The sequence below is a fragment of the Mixophyes fleayi genome, chromosome 4, assembly GCF_038048845.1.
Source record: "Mixophyes fleayi isolate aMixFle1 chromosome 4, aMixFle1.hap1, whole genome shotgun sequence".
NCBI classification, from domain to species: domain Eukaryota; kingdom Metazoa; phylum Chordata; class Amphibia; order Anura; family Limnodynastidae; genus Mixophyes; species Mixophyes fleayi.
Genome location: NC_134405.1, coordinates 313,265,734 through 313,286,914, shown reverse-complemented (window position 1 = coordinate 313,286,914; position 21,181 = coordinate 313,265,734). Strand labels below are relative to the sequence as shown.

The following is a 21,181-nucleotide window of genomic DNA, read 5'->3' as shown; positions in this document are numbered from 1 at the left end:
GGATAATATGCTCCCTACTGTAAATTATCGGAGATCTGTGATCTGCGTAAAGACATTGGCCTGCAGCCTTGTGCCTTTATGGTCACAGAACTCTGTGAATTATAATACCCTTATAATTTATAGTAGAGCATACATTATCCCATATATTACACCAGTTATCTCATCACCATATGCAAATATGTTATAAATGTCTGATATTTGGAATTTACTTTGAACTTGGGGTCAGCAAGTAACAAGAGACAAATACTTCTGCCATTTGTGTGCAACTCTGACAGAATAAGAAACTAAATTGGTAAACCATGATCTATCATTATCACAGAACCGAGACATAATATGTACCAAGAGCGAATGTTCCTCTGCTTTTATAGTAGTTTATTAAACTAGCTTTTAATGTTTATTTCAAATAATTATCTAATGTTAAATAAAATGTTTGACATAATTGTATGTAATGGATTTTATGTAAACAATGTATTTAATTAAATGTCTGTACAGTATGTTAGCACTGTCTAATAGAAATATGCATCCAATTACCTCTAAAAGCCTTATGTAGGATTTGTGCTCTCATTAAACTATTCATAATGGTCTCTTCCGTATGTTAATAAAGTGTTTTTAAAATGAATCTTGTGTCCTCTGTGCACGGTGAAGAACACTATAGTGACCATCTCAGTATAGTGGAGACAAGAAAATTAGCTCTACCTTCATTGTATCAGACTGGTGTAACTCATTTAAGAGGTTGCGCTTCATTTGATCATCAATCCATACCAGGCTCCAGAAGGCGGTTTACAAATAGATTGTGTTTATTGGGTACCAGCACAGATAAAGCTGTATGGTGAGCAGAAAACAGGAGGCCCCAGGTAGAACTTGTCGAGCCCATCCCAGAAAAGTAGAGTTGCCAGAATGCACTTTACAGCAACCTACCAAAGTTCTGGTTTCCAGGTAGGTCCAACACGCGTGTGCTTTAGGACCTATCTTTCACACTGATGGTATCTCAAGACTACCTTTGGTCTCCTGCCATCCACTCAGACTTGGCACAAAGAGCACGGAAAAAAATATCAACAAGCATGGCGACATTAAGCAATATCGTATCGACAAGAGACTACTGCTGCTCTCTGCCCATCATGATGATCCTTTGTAGTCCTGACTGTGATTTCATGTAGCTAAGCAGATCTCTCTTTACTTGGTTGACCGGTGTACGGGGATGCCAACGTTTCACAGGACGTCCGTCGGGCCCTACCAGGAACTTCTCAAAGTTCCACTTGACATCATTGACTTTGATGGGTTCCCAAAAGAGGCGATTTAGTGGATTGCCTAAAACATCGCCCACAGGGGGACAGGCGTTCTGAAAACAAAATATAATTATGTTATTGAAATCTTGGGTAACGTAAAGTTAAAATTTCTTTCCTATTGAAATGTAAATATTTCTAGTATCAGGATAATTTTATCGTAAATACAAATATAATGATGAGAAAAAAAATCGGGGTGAGTAGGAATTCTGAATAATGGACACTACAACAATCTAATACAAAGATATGGGTACAGTAGGCTTAGCTAGTGCAAGGTGTAAGAATTCTTACAGGAGATTCTTATACAAAAATGATCTCTATCCCTTAAGAATCGAGACACCTTTACAACAGTTTTGGTTGTAGTCATCATCATCATTTATTTATATAGCGCCACTAATTCCGCAGTGCTGTACAGAGAACTCACATCAGTCCCTGTCCCATTGGAGCTTACAGTCTAAATTCCCTACCATACACAGACAGACAGAGGCTACGGTCAATTTGTTAGCATCCAATTAACCTACCAGTATGTTTTTGGAGTGTGGGAGTAAACTGAAGCACCTGGAGGAAACCCACGCAAACACGGGGAGAACATACAAACTGCTCACAGATAAGGCCATGGTCGGGAATTGAACTCATGACCCCGGTGCTGTGAGCCAGAAGTGCTAGCCACTAAGTCATCGTGCTGCCCATCATTTTTAGTATAAAATACTAAAAAGGAATTGGGTCCACTCAACTGCATTAGGGACTGAAATAATTGTAGAGTTTGTGTGTGTATGTACACAAACATACACAAATTTAATAAGTGTCCAATTATCTTCTAACACCAGGTGATTGTCTTCTACGAAGTGCCACTTTAAGATAACATTGCATTGTGAAAAGTGTGTTCTCTAAAGTGTAACCTTGCAAATCCCTGTAATACTTTTTTTCTACAATTAGATGACACCTTTACAGAATTGTACTATGGATGATAGACGAATGAGTCAGCAGTATCTGGTGGCAGCGGAGGTATCTTTTATTTACTTGCAGAAAAGACGACAATTGCAAGTTATTGAGCAATCACTCCGACTGTTTCAATTCTGCACAAGGAATCATTTTTAAGCACTTCTTGTTTAATGAGGCAAAACAGTCCTCACACACAGTGTAACAAAAAAAAAAAAATTTGTTAATGAAAAAATGGGCACTGTGTCAACTACCCCCTTAAAATCCTCAACCTATGGGTAGGGAGTTGTGAAAACAGTGTTCGCCCCCCCCCCCCCCCCTCCCAGAGGCTACCAGCCCCATAGTGAAAACTGCTGGGGCTGATCCTGTCCCCCTTCCTGTATAGTGAAGATCTGCCCAAGCTGGTCACCTCCAGGGGTAGTTGAGGGTTTGGGGAGAGGGCATGCTACATGTTTTTGTGTTTTAACTACACAGTGCAACATCTGTGGTCTGAGCAGTAGACGTCAATCTCTTGCAGTTCTCTGCTATTCAGCTGCATGTTTTCTTATGCAAGCAAATGTTCTCTTCGCTCAGCCCACAGATGCAATCCATTTTATACTGTATTTTCCATGTTCTGCTGTAATACCTTTAAAAATGTATATATTTTCTGCTCTTTCTTCCCATTGATGTCTCCTTTCTCAAACAGTTGGAAATTTGGAGTGAAGCCACCACCAGGACGTACATATCTGCAGGAAACGAAGAAGGGGTTTTAAATAATTTCTATTTATTTGTATGTCATGCAACAGTAATTCACCTAAACATGCTTTTAAATCACAACCCCAAACACTAATTGGCCTATATATATGCAGTGTATAGTCTAGACCAGTGATGGGCAAACTTTTTCAGGAGCGGGCCAAATAAAAAAGAAAAACTTTAGGCGGGCCAATATAATTTATTAAAAAAACTCAAATATCGAAATATATAATACAAATGTTTTGAATGGGACGGGAGGGTGTTATATAGCAGTGTTACCTCTATAAGTGCAGCGATCGTACAGACACAGCACTTATTTCAGCAGGTTGTTGCAGATCCGTCTTTCTGGTGAGCCACTAACTGACAACACAGCAGCCAATCGAAATCCGCCTTAGTATATGGCCCAGCCCATCTCTTCTCACATGACTTTCAGCCATTAGGGGGCGGGCAGGTGTTTGAGTGATTGACATACGAAGTGTCCTTTTAGGAAGGAGGATGAAGTGTAATGGAGGAAATAGCTGGGAAGGCATAAAAATGAAGGTTCTGACACACAGGGTCGGCCCTAATAATTTTCTGCATATTTTAATTACATTTTTTTAAATATTGGCGGGCCGGATAGAACCTCTAAGTGGGCCGGATCTGGCCCGAGGGCCATAGTTTGCCCATCACTGATCTAGACCTTGCTGTTTACTGTAGCTTAAAATGTAAAATATAAGCTATAATGAAGTATTCATTCTCCACCATCAGAAATGGCAAAAGCCCCCTCAACAGCTTTAGGCCATTATTATTGGAATTACTATTCCATACTTATCCCTTTTAATTCTTATCTGCATTGTGCACATTTGTCATTTATATAAAAATAAATACAATTATTGGTAAATATATGTAGTTATAAGAATTGATTTTAATAAATATGGAATAATAATATAAAGAAATATGGGGTTTTACTATTACATAGGTTGATCTAATTTCCTAGTGTGTTCTTTTTTTAACACCCCACATTAACACTCACGCATTTTTTTTAACTACAATTTCGCTGGTAAAATGTTTTTAATGTTTTGAAATATAAATATATTTTAATAATCTTTGGAATTTGTGGAATTTCCACACAGTGTCAATTATTTTGAGGAGTGCCAACCATATTTGATTTCCAGATACGTGCACCGTTCTAGAAGACATACTTTTCTTTGTCCTTTGTATTATACAAGTTAACCCGTGCATGATACTCATGCATTCTAGTCAAATCAAGCTACTTAAGGTGTTAAAAAGGTTCTTGTCATGCATTTGGGGCTAGGCCAGGCCTCCTCAGGGGAAGAGCGTTACTTCCCGACGTAAGCGCCCTTTTTTAATGTGGTTTTGTCCACATGTCACCACCTCATCATTCTTCTCCATCACCTCATCCTTCATCTTCATCGCCACATCCTTAATCTCCATCGTCTTACTGTTCTAAAACCTCTCGATACACGTTTCTGCTAAACACCTTATCGCTGTGCTCAATCAGTCTTCCTTGAAGGGCAGTATTCATAATCTGCACTTTCACATCACTGCTTCTCCGTACTCGTGAAAATCCGACATACAATTGTCCATGACCAAACACAGTCTCTGGTAAATACCCACACGGTCAAGAGTTTGAGCCCTCAACTGGTAAATTTAGCCTTTACTACCCCCCCCACGGGGGGAAGGTGGGATGATGGAAGTTAACTGACTTCACTATTATTTTTTTTGTCAAATAATGTCAGTATACCAAATGTCAAGTCAATTGGATGAGCCCTTTCTGAGAAAATAGTTTTTCCCACACACACACACACTAACACACGCCGCTAGGCTTATATATATTAGATATGCTACCAGAGATATGTTTGTTATAACTTAGTATATATGACTTCGGCTAGGTACACACTACAGAAAATTTCTCCCAATGCTATTGCATTAACAATTTTACCTATGACTAAAAATATTTTTAAAAGGAGAAATCCCGATCAGCATGTCGATACATACTATACATGTCTTACATGATTTCCCTTCAGATCTGTGTTCTTCATCTGTCATAACCATCTGCTGAAAAGATTGTGACTCTGCACACTCCATGGAGATCTATGGACACTGCCAATCGTGAGTGCGTACACACTGCAGAATTGGAACGACATCGTTCCATTGTTGAATGAGATTTTTTTGTCCGGTTTGAAAATCATATTAAATTATACACTATGCTTTGGAACAAATATTGTTCATTGTTGGAGCGTACACACTATTGTGGGCCGAACGGTCGTTTAGCGTGTGCTTGGCCCGATAATTGCCTGACAACCCTACAGTTTGAACCAAGCCTTAGAGTCCAAGTGGATGGAATTACAGTCTATATACCCCGAGCAGAGGTACAGGCAGAATTAGTACTGTCACTCAAATATTTGCTGTAACATTACTACAGTCCCCCCAAAGGTTTATTTAGTGTTAACCATTCTATATCCCCACTTACTTCAAACCTAGAGAAATTTCTTCATTGCTCCCAGGTTCTTGTAGACCAAACTGGTTGCAAGGAAATCCCAAAATGACGAGCCCATTGTTTCCAAATTCTTCTTGTAGTGCATTCAGTTCTGAAACAAAGAGGCGTTAGACAGCAAAGTCATTATTTGACATTAAAGAGGTTGTTGACAACCCCCCTTAATATATCTCGTTCCCCCTGACGCAGTGAATAAGAGCACCTTCACAAGAACCCCCTACCTGGAGATGATCACACCGCTCACTTTGCTGCAGGACCGAGACAGTAATACACTGCTGTGAATTGCAGCAAAAATGAGCCGATCACCTCCTAGTTGTGTCTGAGTCTACTTTGCCTTCAGGTCATGTTTTTTATTGGCAGCACATGTCATCATCATCATTTATATAGCGCCACTAATTCCGCAGCGCTGTACAAAGAACTCACATCAGTCCCTGCCCCATTGGGGCTTACAGTCTAAATTCCCTAACATACATACACAGACAGACAGACACACAGACTAGGGTCAATTTGTTAGCAGCCAATTAACCTACCAGTATGTTTTTGGAGTGTGGGAGGAAACCGGAGCACCCGGAGGAAACCCACGCAAACACGGGAAGAACATACAAACTCCTTACAGATAAGGCCATGGTCGGGAATTGAACTCATGACCTTAGTGCTGTAAGGCAGAAGTGCTAACCACTTAGCCACCGTGCTGCCCATTTATAACATTTGTTATTTTTGCTGATCTCATTCACAAAATTTAACTGTTAGAGTGCTAAATGTACGACAACGTATCATAAAAAGGGTTCAAGAGTATAAAATAAATTAAAATCTCAGGATTTATGTGAGTAATATTAGAGTAGGAAACACATTTCATTAAAATGTGTTACTCAGTACTAAAATTGCACCACTTCAGCATAAATCATTCTCTTACTTTCATTCTAAATATGGTCCATATCTCTTAAGAGTTTTTGATGGCATAATCCTGACTTTCAGACACCCAAAGCAAGGGTTTTAGCACAATTTTTTTCTTAAAATGTTGGGAGGTTTCATCCTTTGTAGCATAGTATGATTGTTTCTATTTTTCTTCGTTATCCGTGTTTGAACTTGCTGTCATGTGCTTGTACATCCTAGCAGTTGCATTAGTCGTGGTTAAATGACAAAGACTTCATGAAAGTGAATCCGCATGCAAACCCCAGAAATAATGTTGATATTAGACTGTTCAATATTAACTTTGACATTTTTAAATATTTGTTTTTATTTAGAATACAATATTAATGAAGAGCAAATAAGTCAAACCACAAGTCTAATCCAAAAACACCACACTGCAAAGTAAACATGTTTCTTGTATAGCAAATATTCATTTTATCATTGTGTTACTGAGCCCCATAGGGACTGGAAAATTGTACTCATTATTAAAAACTGGGACATACGAACGTGGATGAGATGAAATGGGCATGAACAGAATAAATAAGCTAATTAGAGCATTAGAATGTTAACATGTTTTATCTCAGACAAATCTATGTCAATGTCCAAGACCAGTTTTAAGTGGGAGTTGCTAGTCTACCATGTAGTTAACCCAAGCATCAAACCATTAACAATGTATTACTCTTTATAGGATATAAAGTTTATCCATCCATCTTGTTTGTGGCTCCTAAAAGGACAGCTACACATCCCTTGACCACAGCACTTGGTTCTTGCAAACCTCCAACAGACCAATAAACAGCCATGGTTGGATAACTTTTAAATATGTCCTTAGAGAATGGAGGTCCAATCAGTATTTCTGCACCAGGACCCTTGTGTGCGTTGTGTATAGCCAAAGTCTCTACATTAAACATGACTTTAAATTTGGTATGGTCCACTACCTTTTGGAGACAGACAGGTTCGTCTTGAAAATATATCTGTGGGGATTTTAGAGTCAGTGTCATTACCCAATGGTAGAAAGTGCTTACTTAGATTTTTTTGGGCAAAGAAAATTTACATTTACATTTTTAAAATAAATTCTCTTAAATTTCTTGCCTCCAAAAACCCATTGTAATTGGTCTTTGAAAAATTAATCCGGAGATCTGCCCGCTAACTCCCCTCCAATTAATTGTTTCAAGGAAGAACTAATCTATAAAGACATTTCGTGATCCTTTATTTTTAAACTAATCAAGTAAAATTTATATCCAAAGTTGGTTGTATGAACTGTCTTTCATATAGAGGTGCATTGGACACCACAATCTACCCGCATCAGATTGACAGGGGCAGGCTGGGCTATGGGACAGGGGGGCATATGCCCCCAAGGCCAGTCCCATAGTGAGCTACCTTGGGCTGGGTCACCTGCATTTCTTTCCCTTTAAAATGTTCCTAATAGGCTGCAGAGTTGAGTCTTGTCTCCTAGGCTAAAATTTGCCAGCCGTCCCCGGGACAGGAGGGAAGAACCAGCTCCTTCCACTGATCTCCTGATGTAATCTCTGCTGACAAGACTTCCAATTATCTCATTTGCAAAATAGTTTCAAATATGTAGAATAAACCTCTATGACAACATATAGAATTGCTATTGAGACCTAAAAATGTTAAAATCCGTTATACAAAAGTACATTAGGACACAGTATATGGACGTTAATGGGCTATAATGCCACAAAAATATCTTCTCTATGACCTTCCACTTGTTGCCCTCCACTCACACCAGAATACATGCATGTCATACCTAGGTACTGCATGGTTAACCCTCAGTACGTAGCCACATTCACAAACAGGATCGTCTTCCCCTGATATTGCTTGAAGGGGACAAACTGACTCCTGTCTAGAGTGAGTGCTCCGAAGTCGTAGATTGTTCCAGGCACAGAGCTGTAGCAGTCAACCTGAGATAGATGAAACACAATTTAAGTAGAATTAGATGCATGATTTTTATTAGGACAAAGAAAAGTAGGCAGCAAAACAATTCTAATCAAAACATGTTATCAGCACTTCTTATTGCTAGAATGCAGGATTTTATCATAATTATTATTCATCAACATCTATTTATATAGCGCCACTAATTCTGTAGCCCTGTACAGAGAACTCACTCACATCAGTCCCTGCCCCATTGGTGCTTACAGTCTAAATTCCCTAACAGACACAGACAGAGAGAGACATAAATGACATAATCACAGCCTTGCCCTCTATACAAGCGGAGAGTCTGGATCCGCGAGGGTGGTCCACTCTCCCGGGAGTCCAGGAGTATTCCCCGAAATTCAGGAGTCTCTTGGATGCTCCAGAAGAATAGGCAAACACGTCAGAAGATTGCTAAGGACATAATATCCACCCTTTAATTTTTCTTGGCCACAAATAAGTTAAAATAGTTATAGTTATTCCCACTGGTAATATGGATAAATCAGAAGCGGGAATTATTGGAAAAAGTGTATATGTAATTTAAGAATTTAATTTGGAAACATTTTATGGGAAACGTAGGGCCCTTTAACAAATCCAATCACAGGGACCCACTGTGAAAATAATGAAGAACATTTTTGAAAGTGTTCCTTGTGTTTCAAACTCCCATAGATTGTAAGTTTGTGAGCAGGGTTCTCTTACCTCTCTGTCTGTATGTATTACCCAGTATTGTTTCATTAATGTTTGTTCCCAATCGTAAAGCGCTACGGAATTTGCTGACGCTATATAAATAAATGTTGATGATGATGATGTGTTCCAGTAGTTCACTGTATAGAACAGGGAGGGCTGCCCATAGCAACCAATCAAATTCACTTTCTAGTATACATTATAAAATGAAGGCAAGCACCCGATTGGCTACTACAGGTTATACAGTGCCTTATTTACACAACAATCTGTATAATAACTATAATACTACAATATATGTTATGTAGCACGTATGTTTTATAAGGAATGCGCAATGATATATAACATGGGTTAATTCGCTTAAAGATTTGCTGCTATTAGAGGAAAATAAAATCCATTCCTTTCTGTGTTTCAAACACACTATAAGAGACCAGCACTAGGGCCCCTGCAGGCTGCTGTGTGGGAGGAAGAATAAATAGCAATTACAAGTCTGATGGATGTTGTGTGTGTGAAATGTCAGAGGTTCTGCAGTCCTGCTATACATATGAAGCCAGGATACATATTAATGCCATCTGGAAGTAACTAATCACAGTGTACTATTCCCCAGTATGAGCTGCTGGTACATCTAATCCCCACACAATGTCATTTAATATTGAAGTTATTATTAGGATTGGCTCTAAGCATTTAGTACAGACAAATACATGTTATCGGTGTTAGCTGACGCTGGCTGTCACCATCAGGTATCAGCACGTACTGACGCTGAATGGAAAACATTCAAGAGATGCTGTGCGAGGAGAATCAGGGATTGCCCAGATGGATAAAAAAAATTACTATTTGGTGGGAGAGGGGATGGTGCTTCAGGAATCACATTACATATGCAACCAGGGTATGGTTTCTAACATATTTAAAAATAACAGCATATAGTTACTTTGATTTTAGTCAACTTATTGATTGTTATTTTTGGCCCAATATTTTAACAGGCATATATAATATATATATATATATATATATATATATATATATATATATATATATATATATATATATATATATATATATATATATATATATATATATATATATATGATATGGCAGGTGTGCCACAACATTATGAAAGTTAGAAACCGATCTTTTTACTTGTATGCTGAAAAAAAAATAAAAGATTTGACTAAGGTGACTGTCACAAGAGATTGCGGCTTGTGAATGAACCTCCCACTCCCCCAGATTTATACTGTATCATATAGCAGCCAATCAGACACTTCCTTCATATTCTGGACTGCACTTGACAAGTGGTTGCTATGGTTACAGTACATCTGTGCACGATGCACCATAGTACAGGCCCCACAGTGTCAACTTCTGTCTCAGGTTTAAAGATAAACTCATTACATATATATATATATATATATATATATATATATATATATATATATATATATATATATATATATTACACATATTATATTATACCCATGTCTATTTTCAGGACACAGATCACAATTTATTAAAATGCATAAGCGCGTGACCTATATATCTGATTTATTTTATATATGTTGATTTGAAAGATGTAAAAACTGACAGTAGTGTTTGCTATTTTTTTATTCATATTCATCAACGGACACTAAAATTATCTGCTAATCTGTAATTCGATCTCATGACTGAAAGCAACAGAACAACACTTAAACGTTTCCTTGCAGTACTACTAGGCATTAACTGTTTTACAGAGTGTAGCAAAATTGTTTAAACAATCATAGAGCAACAGGGTCAAAGGTTTCCAGTCCACGTAGGCAACTAGATCACTTAGGGTGATAGCAGAAATGTGTCCGCATCTATCAATTTGCACAATAATGATTTAATCGATTTGGGGCATCAGAGAGGCTAAGAACAAATACTGTGCAAGATCAGGTGAGTTACCTGATATTACTGCCAATATCATAGCGTGTGTGGTCAAATTTTTGTAGTTGTGGTTACCAAGTTCATTTGAAATGTATGTGAAAGAGGCAGGATTTGAGAGCCCAGACAACTATCTTTTCAAACTTATTTGATACGTGTCAGCTGAAATCTTCAGCGCACAAGTAGACAGGTTAGAACATACTTACTAACCTTTTACTATTTCCCTCTGGTAGAAGTCGGAGGGGAAGTGAAGTGTGAGGGTCACAGGGCGCAGCTAATCCTCTAACTCTGGCCCCACCTCCACGAAGCAATGACGATAAAGCGTCATTTTGCCACGGGGAGCGGGACTAAAATGACGCAATTCACCATGAAACGCGTCATAGAGGCTCCCATCTTGCCCACTTCACTAGGAAAAGGGCAGCATGCTGGAGGATCGCCTGCTCACCCTGGACTCAGGGAGATCTACTCGGAATCAGGGGCGGATCTAGGAAATTTCTATACCCCGGGCGATATAGGGGGGGCGATTTAGGCCCCGCCCCCTTTCCGATATCTAAGGCTGCCGGCGGCTGCACAGTATGTGCAGGTCCGCTCGGCAGTGACAGTGTGCTGCCCGGCTGCTCTGATTGTGTTTAAAACACAATCAGAGCAGCCGGGCAGCACACTGTCACTGCTGGACGGACCTGCACAGTGTGCAGCTGTCGGCAGCAAGCCTCTGATAGGGGGGGGGGGGCGATCGCCCCCTCCCTGGATCCGCCACTGCTCGGAATATCATGGACATTCCGGAAGAGTGAGCCAGTATGGGTTAGAAATAACGTTAATAAATGTTTTTCACCCGAAGGCAGCCAAAAACTTAATAAAAATAAATTACAGACCATCTTATTATTAATTGGGGACATGAATTAAAATGCATGGCGTTGCCTTTGAAAAAAATAAACTGAAAAATAAAGGTTGAATAACAGTAAAGGAAACTTTATTTTGAATGGCTGAACCATGATACACAAAACAACCATCCAAGCTGAACTCAACAGAAAGATCTAGAGACTGCTGAATACTGCTTTAGAAAGGACTGAGTCCAGTTGTCTGTGGTTGTGGGGTTTTGCTTTTTATAGTAGTTTAATTATTAGCAGATGGTGTTTTTGAATTTATTGTTTTTTTACATCCAAATGGACAAAGAGAAAGACAGTGAAATATTTCACCACACAACTGGCAGGCAGGCATGTATTGGAAGAGTTTTCTCTCTGGCCTGTAAACAGGATACTGAAATGGTTATGTTTTGAAATATTTTTCAGTCTGGCTGTCCATAATTGTCAACAAATACAAACCACGTTTGTGGAGGAATTTAAAGAGATGATATTTATTTTTTACAGACAGCATTTTCTTCATTGACCAATAAAATATAGGGATCACTTTCATTATGTTCAGCAAAAACTACTTAACTGCTTGTTTACCTTTATACATACCTATTTGTAAGTGGCCACAAGGAATCTGCTATTCTACTCAACTAAAACAGCCCTCTAATATATCAACGTTTCTAAGTCAGCAATGTTCTTCCTTTTAGCATTTCTCAACAATTTTTTCCTCAACTATTGTTTAAAAAAGGCACCCGTCACCCATCAGAGGTAGCCATTTTGTGGACTATAAAATTACTCATGAGAATGACAAGATATCAGTTTGATAGAACTTTACATCTCATGCCTTAGAGGTCTATTTATGACCCTTCACATTTTCTGTACATTAATTACCATTTCTTATCACAATGATAAGACATTAATTAACATGCCTATTTATTAAAATTGTTCAGCCGGGAGAGCGGCTCCAATAGGAGCCTGTCCCGGTGAACAGTCTATAGTAAAGTGATCGCAATCACCTTACTTTTAGCCATCAGGCCGCGCATGCTCAGAACACAATTGGCGATAGGAGGAAGGGGAGGATCCTAAGATCCCGCCCCTGCGGTGCTCTCCTCATAGGCTACAACAGATGGTGTTAACTATCGGGGTCAAGCTCCTGAAAAACAGCTTAGTAAATCGTTCAAGACCGCAATCCCCATTGACAATTATGGGGACTGCGGAGTTCTGCGATAGCCTAATGCCTAATGCAGGAGACATTTCCACATGGTTTAATGGTTGATAAATAGGTCTCTTAGTGAGGTCACTAGTTCCTAGTGAATTAATAAGCTTTATTTTCACGCAGACCACTACAGGTACATGTGAAAGCAATGTATTGTAAGATAAAAATGTGATTTTAAGACAGGATTATTATGAATTCTGTCAATAATGTTCAAAATGTGCAAGTCATATAGTTTTCTACCAAGTTACAGATGACTCAACAGTGGCAAATTTCTTCCAATGTGGGGGCGTCTCTACATATATTGTCTAAGTAAATATTCATAAATGTTTATATTGGATGTGCTATTTAGGTCCATATTACAATGATAAGTATGATGTTTTAAATAACAAAATGCCCTATAGTTCTTTCCAGCCATCATGCATTGTACATTATCTGGATATTACAGGTCACCAAAGTATTCCAAGGGCATATAAAGGCATGGATCTGTAGTAAACATGGCAGTTAGTAGTTGCTTCTAATATCTTCCTAACTTATAATATGGCTGTAGAATATATCTTCAGGCAACAGTTTTACTATTATGTATCACTGACGTGATCACAGTACTTATAAATTATAAAAGTGCTGATCATTACTCCACTGTAACTTTAATAGTAAACCCTTGGCTCTGCAGCAGTTGTGGAACTACAAGTCCCTGCATGGCCAGTCAGCCTCCAGCTGCCATAGCATACTGGCCATAAGAGCTGCAGATTCACAGGTCTCCTATTCCTTAATTCTAAAATTAATGAACTAATCGATTATAATTTCTCAATCATTGTAAAATTGTATATAGAGCACATAGTAATATCATTATAATTATTGCTGATTTAGCTATTTAAAATATGGCATGAAAAAAACACAAACACAAAGGCACAAATGTGTCATTTGTTGTTATAAGATATATATATATGTTTTACCTTTTAGGACTATTAGAATAAATTATAGACTGTACTTGCAAAATATTTATATTTTTTCGCATTAGACTGATGTACATGATTGATGTACAAAGATAAGAATTCATAGTTATTTTTTTTTAAGATATTGTACCATTCAGTTTGCAACATCAATGACAGTAATATAATAATCACACCCATAATAAGAATAATACAGCCCAGAGAGATTGCTTTCTTACCGACTTCTGGTCATTTTCCTTCTGTGCCTGGACTAGAGCAGCCAGGAGACAAGGCAGAAGCCACGACAATCCAAATTTTGCCCCCATTTTGGGGGGACACGGTAACCCCAGCAGCCTCTGGTATGTGGCAGCAGAAAGGCAAACAGCCGTAATAGGTTATCTCTCTCCACCTCTAGCACTCAGGAATAATGACACATTCCAGAGATCACACATTGAAATGCTCAAGGCAGAGCTAGTGCTGACCAATAGGGAGAGATCAATAAGATACTGAGTAGGCTTAACCCTCTGGAAAGCTGTGTAGCCATAGAGATCACACTCTCACTCTGTGCAGGCTCACAGCATGAGATTATATAAATGTGCACGTGTCTGTGCTAACATAGGCAACAAAACAGCAAAAATGATTTTTAGCAACAAAACTGATTTTAGTTGCATAGATGAGGACTAGTGTCATGGAATCACAACGTGAGAAACAGCAATTCCACAATATGGTCTCCAAGGATCAAAAGGATTTATTTAATTTATTTCCCCAGCTGCAGGCATCAGTGCTCCGTAATGTGACAAACCTCCAATGTTTAAAGCAATCAAAGCAGTTTGATGCTACCTATGTCAGGGCATCGTCCCGTCTTCTCAAATAATAACTCCTGCCAGTGTTTTTGATACCTTGACATTACAACACATCAAACATATTACTACATGACCAGCATTAATAGAGACATTGCAGCTTTTTGCAAAAAAAACAAATTAACCCATTTCTGACCTCTGTTACACTTTTCCCACTGCCTGTAAATATACAGAATTATCAAAATAACGTAAATGCATTGTTATAATACAATTCAAAATGGTCCATCATCAAAATAAAAATAAAAAAATGGTAAAACCCTCACTTTAACCATGAAAGATACTCAATAACTACATTGTTCATAATCTATATTGAGACCCAATCGAACCAAAATTACTCCCCTCCTAGGATTGTGATTGATTTCAGAGCCCAAAATCTCAGTATATGTTGATATTCCTTTAAATTTACTGCCATTGGATACGACTGATTACCTGACCTTATAACTGAATTATCAAAAAAAAAAAAAAAAAAAAAGGCACAAATATTATAGTCTCTGGGCTTATTATAGTAACCCCTTCAATGGGTGATTAAACGAGTACCATTTATGACCTTGAGCACAATTTAAACATGGAAATAGAGCATATATAGGAAGCCAACTTGGCATGCATGATTCATTTCCATCCCTGCCTTCTGTCTAAAGGGAGGGATTTTAGCATTCAAAGGGGCATTTTCAATCGCCAAAATACCCGCGCTCTAAAAATATTACCGTTAATACGGTAATATTGCGCGTAAATACCGTTAATACGGTAATTTACTCGCTGTATTTCAGGGAGCTGCGAGCTGAAATTCAGTGAGATATTACCGTATTAACGGTAATATTTTTCGAGCGCGGGTATTTTGGCGATCCTGCCATCAATTGAATATGCCCCAAAGGTGTTATTGTGACTTGGTTCCCAAGCAGCTGGGAGGTGTCAATCCCTGTGGAGTGTGAGGGACAATAAATGGTAACGCATTAGCATAGACAAAAGTCACCAGGCAACTCGTAGCATAAAGGCAGCCTATACATGTACAGTGTCGGACTGGGGCATGAAGGGCCCACCGGGGGACTGCAACACTAGGGGCCCACCAGAGGGGGTGTGGTCAGCCATCATAGAGGCGGGACCTGACACTAGAGGGGGAGTGGTCAGTCCACGAAGGACAGAGAGCACCATAGTATAGTATATAAAGATATACACAGTCTTGACCTGCCCCTTAGATTGGGCAGAACAGTCACCAAAAATCAGGATTGTCCCACTAGACCAGGTTTGGCTAACCATCAGAATTTGCCATCAGAAATTGTGGGGCCCAGTACAAACGAAAGAGTCTGCACCCCCCCCCCCTCCCAATGTATAGTGCGGGGTATATTACATTACATACTCCATATTACGCCACACATAGTACCCCCAGATCATATGCTACACATAGTACCCCCAGGTCATATTATGCTACACATAGTACCCCAAGATCATATTATGCTACACATAGTACCCCCAGATCATATTATGCTACACATAGTACCCCCAGATCATATAATGCTGCACAGTATTGCCCACAATTCACATTATGCCACACATAGTACCCCCAGTTGATATCACGCCACACATAGTATCCCCAATTCATATCATGCCACACATAGTATCCTCAATACATATTATTTTTGTTACATTTAGATATGTGCATAGTGTAGGAACCCCCTGTGTGCTCACCTTCTACTCAGCGCGCCAGCAGAGACAGGAACATCAGCTGTCAGCACACTGTTACAGGCAGTCCCATGGGATGCAGGCATAAACTCTGGCAAAAAGGGTCTATTAACGCTTATTTTTATTTAACAAGAGCTTAACCTTAACCTAATTACTGAGCAAGACATTAGCTATGAAAGCCAACTCAAGATGGTGTCATTGCTTTTTTCCAATGAGCTCACCGGTGAAAAGGCTATGGGCATAACAGTCCCTCTATATTCGCCAGCTGCCGCTAAGTAGGAAGAAATGCTTGCGGAGGAGGGGGGTCTGCGCCGGAAGCTCCCAAAACTGCTCCACTACTCAGTGCGCCAGCAGAAACATGGATTTGCTCTATGTGAGCCTCCTGTCCGTAAGCTCCGCCTCAACAGCGGAGGGGGCGGAGCTTCAACGAGGCCGGGCCTACCAGTGATTAGACAGGCTGCCTGGCAGGCCAGTCCGACGCTGTACATGTATATAGAAATATTACCTTCATGACAATTTCTTCAGATTTCATGATTTGGGAAATTTCGCTGCCAATTTAAGGTCGCAGACAAGAAATATATAAAGAGCCTGATTTAGAGTTGGAAGCAAATCCTTCTGACTAGTGCAAAAAGTACTTTTGGCCAAAGATCCGGCTCAGTTTGCACTCCGACTGAGACTGATCTCCCTCTTGCACCTCTCTGTACTTGTAGAGGTGGACGGGGAAGGTAGTGGTCGAGCCTAGCAATGTACAAGCGTGTTCACGCTCTTTACATGCTATGCAGAGTTGAAAGCAGCCGCAGGTAGGTCTCTAGGAGACGTATATTTTGCGGGTGCTTTCAGCTGGTGCAAGATACCTTGGCGTATTAAAAAACTAAGTAAAAAAAAAAAAATTTTAAAAAAAGGTGTGCACCCCCTCCCAAACAGCACAACCAACCCTTGTTGATGCGTAGAGCACGCTACGACGTGGAAGGCCGTATCCAGCCGCAACACATAGCAATATCAATTTTTGCACTTTTGCAAACATTTGCACAAACACACACACTTGTAATTAGTACACATTAATTGTAGTTGCAACACATAGTTATTTATGCCAAAATATAGTAGTATTTATGTTTAGTATTATAAGTTATATGTATGTTAGTGAAACATATGGTTCAGTTTATAGGAAATGTGTCCTTATCATTTTAATTCCCTATTCATCAGCAGTTGTCCGGTTCTTTCGCCGAATAGATCGCACATTGCTTACTCTAGTTATTGATGTTAGGGAATAAAAGTTTAAAGTGATACTGATTATAAAATACTAATAGACTAGTTGAGACTGGATTCTTGGCGGGAAAGTCGGAGCACATCCCCTGGAGAGATGACCCCCACCTTTGGATATTTTGGTTTGAACTGGCCTATGACCTGCAACATCCTGGACTTTCCTGAAACCTGGACCAATAGAAGCAAGCCACATCATCTGCATTGTGTTACTGTATTCCTGACTGCATATAAGCAGGAGCTCTTGATCTAGTGACCAGTCTTCTTTGACCACAGCCTTCAGACCTGAATGACTGTTCACTGAATTCAGAGCGCCTGCGATAAGTAACGGCTGTATTTATTTTTATTTCGCTTGAATTATTCTGCTACTTTTGGATAATAAATATTTGTGTGTTGGAAACACAAATCGAGATTCGACAATCGTTATTGGATAGCGACAAAACGTGCATAACAGAAGCATTTTTGTGCAATTTGCACAGTATTCTAAGCTGCACGGATCTAAAGATTCATGCCACTCTATATACTGTGTAAATTACGGGATGCAGTTTACACTTACAATTTCAGTGTAAATTCCGACCGACTCTAAATGAGGCCCAAAGTGTGCAAATTATAAATAGCTGATATCTAGGGAAATTACAGTAATCACATATCTCCCTGAATGAGGCTTAATGATGCTGTAATATTATCATATGTTATATGCAAATGTGCTGGAGGTTATTCCTGCTTTATTGGGGAAGGTTTTATGTCTCTGTGGTGCCCAGGAAACTATATGAAAGGTAAAAGATTTTGGACTATTTTTGGAGAAACTATAATTCACACCTAAGGACAATTTACCCCTCCACAATTAGCATATATACTGCCCCTCTGAGTGCCACCCAGTGAAACATGTTTACATGCTCTGTGTATGAGATGACAAATTGTCCCCCAGCATACAGACAATATAATATGTGTTATATTTCTTTATCTTTTCTTATCCTGTAACTTTTTATACTAAATGTATAATGTAATAAGTTTTGTCATTGACACTCTTACCAATCCTTATGCCTTTATGCCTGAGAATATTACTTGACCATGATAACTGCTTCTACGCTGGTATGTGGGTTGTTACCCCTTACAATAAGAATATCACGGGTGCTGGGAACGTGTTCGTGACACCAGTGTTTCCCAATTTATTTTCAACATATCTCTACTCAAAGAGGGTTATTCCGTTACAAAAACAAGGAATGTTTAGCTCCCTCCATTTAAATCTTCGATTTTCTTGCTCTTGTGCGAGGAAAATGATTTTTCGTACTCATAGTCATAATCAATTCATTGCACGTTTAGGGTTAATATACAAACAACATGCAACTCATTAGAGATTAATGCTGCACTGACAAGTACTGGAACTCTTCCCATCCTTTCTGGGCTCTTTGCTGCCTCAGGAGTACCTATATAATGGACCAGGATCCCTAAGACCTATGCCCATTATACCTAAAGGGTAGAAATGAGTAAAAACACAGACAGATATTTCAAAATAAAGTTTAACTGAATAAAATACTCTCCAAACCCTCATTCACCACCTTTCTTTGCACTTCATCCATGTTAACACAATGAGAAATTCTTCTTTTCTATTAAACCATTGGGGAATTATTCTGTCTTTGTAATCTACTGAATAACTGTGACCCAGAATGACCCGGTAGGTGCTCAACCAATAATAATAATTTTCCCAGGCTGGTTTATTGTGATTGGCTAGTGTCTAAGGGAAAAGGCCCAGTTAATTCAGGTCACAGTTATTCAGCGACGGGCAGTCATAGCGAGCAGGCATACCCCAGGGGTATGATCATGTCCCCATCGCTCCGTAGTCACACCCCCTGTCATGAGAAAAATGTAGGGAGATATGAAACTATAATTCACACCTAGGGGCAATTTACTCCCCCACACTAATACATTAACTGCCCCTTTGATTAACTGCCTCCCATTGAATTTTTTTTATATAATGTGTGTATGAGATGGCAAATCTTTCCCTAGGCATACCTACAATATAATCTGTGTTATATTTCTCTACCTTTATCCCTTTATTTTGTAACTGTATTGTATTTATGTTTGTATGTCATTGAGGATGTTTTTTGTTTTATTATATCTAAATGCCCTGTACCTTTTTATATTAAATCTACAGTTTAATACGTTTTGTCTGTTACCCCTTACAGTAAGTATCTACATCACGAACAGGGCCGGACTGGGACTAAAAATCAGCCCTGGCATTTACAGTCCACAGGCCCACCTTAGTTCCAGCAGGAAAGAAACCGAGGTGGGCCTGCGTGGCGGCACCAAAAAAGGCGTGACCACATTGTGTTGTGGGTGTGGCCAACATGGGGCAATGATACATACATTAAAATAAAACATTACATTTATCACGCCATCCCCCGAGGCACATTATGACACCCCCAGCCCACTATACTTATCTATGCTTCTGGTGCTGCTGACATCCATCAGGGTGGGAACTTCCTGTAGAATGAGCAGGGAAGCTCTTAGTCTCACAAGATTACCAAATCTTGTGAGACCTAGAGCTCCTCGGCTTGCTCTGCAGGCTGTGTCCTATCCATAGATTTGGAGCAGCTATCCGCTCCCTCCTGCTAACCAGAGCTGGATTAACACTTGGGTGGCCTGGGGTGTTTAAGACAGGGAGCCCCTATTATGTAACATGGCTATCGTTTTAGACAAATGTTAGACAAATACACAGGCAATACTGTGTGCAATACTGTTAGTTGCACACAGCTCTGCCTTCACAAGCAGTACAGTGTGAAGTGGGACTTACCTCCCAACTGTCCTTGTAGTTGGATCAAATCTCACTAAACGAGACAGTCACCAAAATTCAGGACTTCCCCACCAGATTCAGGACAGTTGGCAGACTGTCCTGCTCTCTCCTACCTGTCTTGTTACTTTCACCACCTGGTGTCTTTACTTCAGTTGCTGCTTGTCTGGATACTGGAATGTTGGAGGCCCTATTTGGAAAAAAAATGGGTACATGTAATTTAGAAAACTCAAACCAGCCCTGGTATTTAATCAATACAAGCCATGTTTTATAATTAGGCCTCCGTCCAGTCCCAACATTAAAATACTAGTATTTACATTTAATATAAATAGCTGCTGCTGATAAATAAACCTATTTCCCTCCCTCCAAACAATCCCAGCCATAAATGAAATAGGTTTATTTATTAAACGTAAATGCTATTTCCCGCAACCATCACTGCCATTAAATTCATATTTTTTTCCCAAACAGCCCCACTTTAATTTAATGCTGGGGTAGTTTGGGGACTATTAAATGAATGGTCTAATCACCCTATCTTAAATTGCTAGCCCCTAATATAAAATTAACCCACATCACCCCACAAATAAAATAGCACAAATTAAATAATTAGCCCCACCTAAACTCCACCATTAAATTAATAGCCTGCCTCCCACATTATATTAATTATATTCCCTCATGCCTGAGTACATGCCCCCAACTGATATTATGCCACACAGTAGTGCCCCAAAATCATATTTTACCAC

General features: G+C 39.3%; 1 protein-coding gene across 1 annotated transcript; it reads right to left on the bottom strand.

Moving 5' to 3' along the window:
* Positions 1-775: 775 nt before the first annotated feature.
* On the bottom strand, positions 776-14,615 carry GPX3 (glutathione peroxidase 3). Its single transcript, XM_075210075.1, has 6 exons — positions 14,248-14,615; positions 14,093-14,212; positions 8,123-8,276; positions 5,428-5,545; positions 2,848-2,947; positions 776-1,339 (listed from the first exon to the last, which is right to left on the bottom strand). The coding sequence occupies exons 2-6, from the start codon at positions 14,177-14,179 to the stop codon at positions 1,097-1,099; spliced, it is 702 nt and encodes a 233-aa protein (XP_075066176.1). The 5' UTR covers positions 14,180-14,212; positions 14,248-14,615; the 3' UTR covers positions 776-1,096.
* Between the last annotated feature and the right edge of the window lie 6,566 nt (positions 14,616-21,181).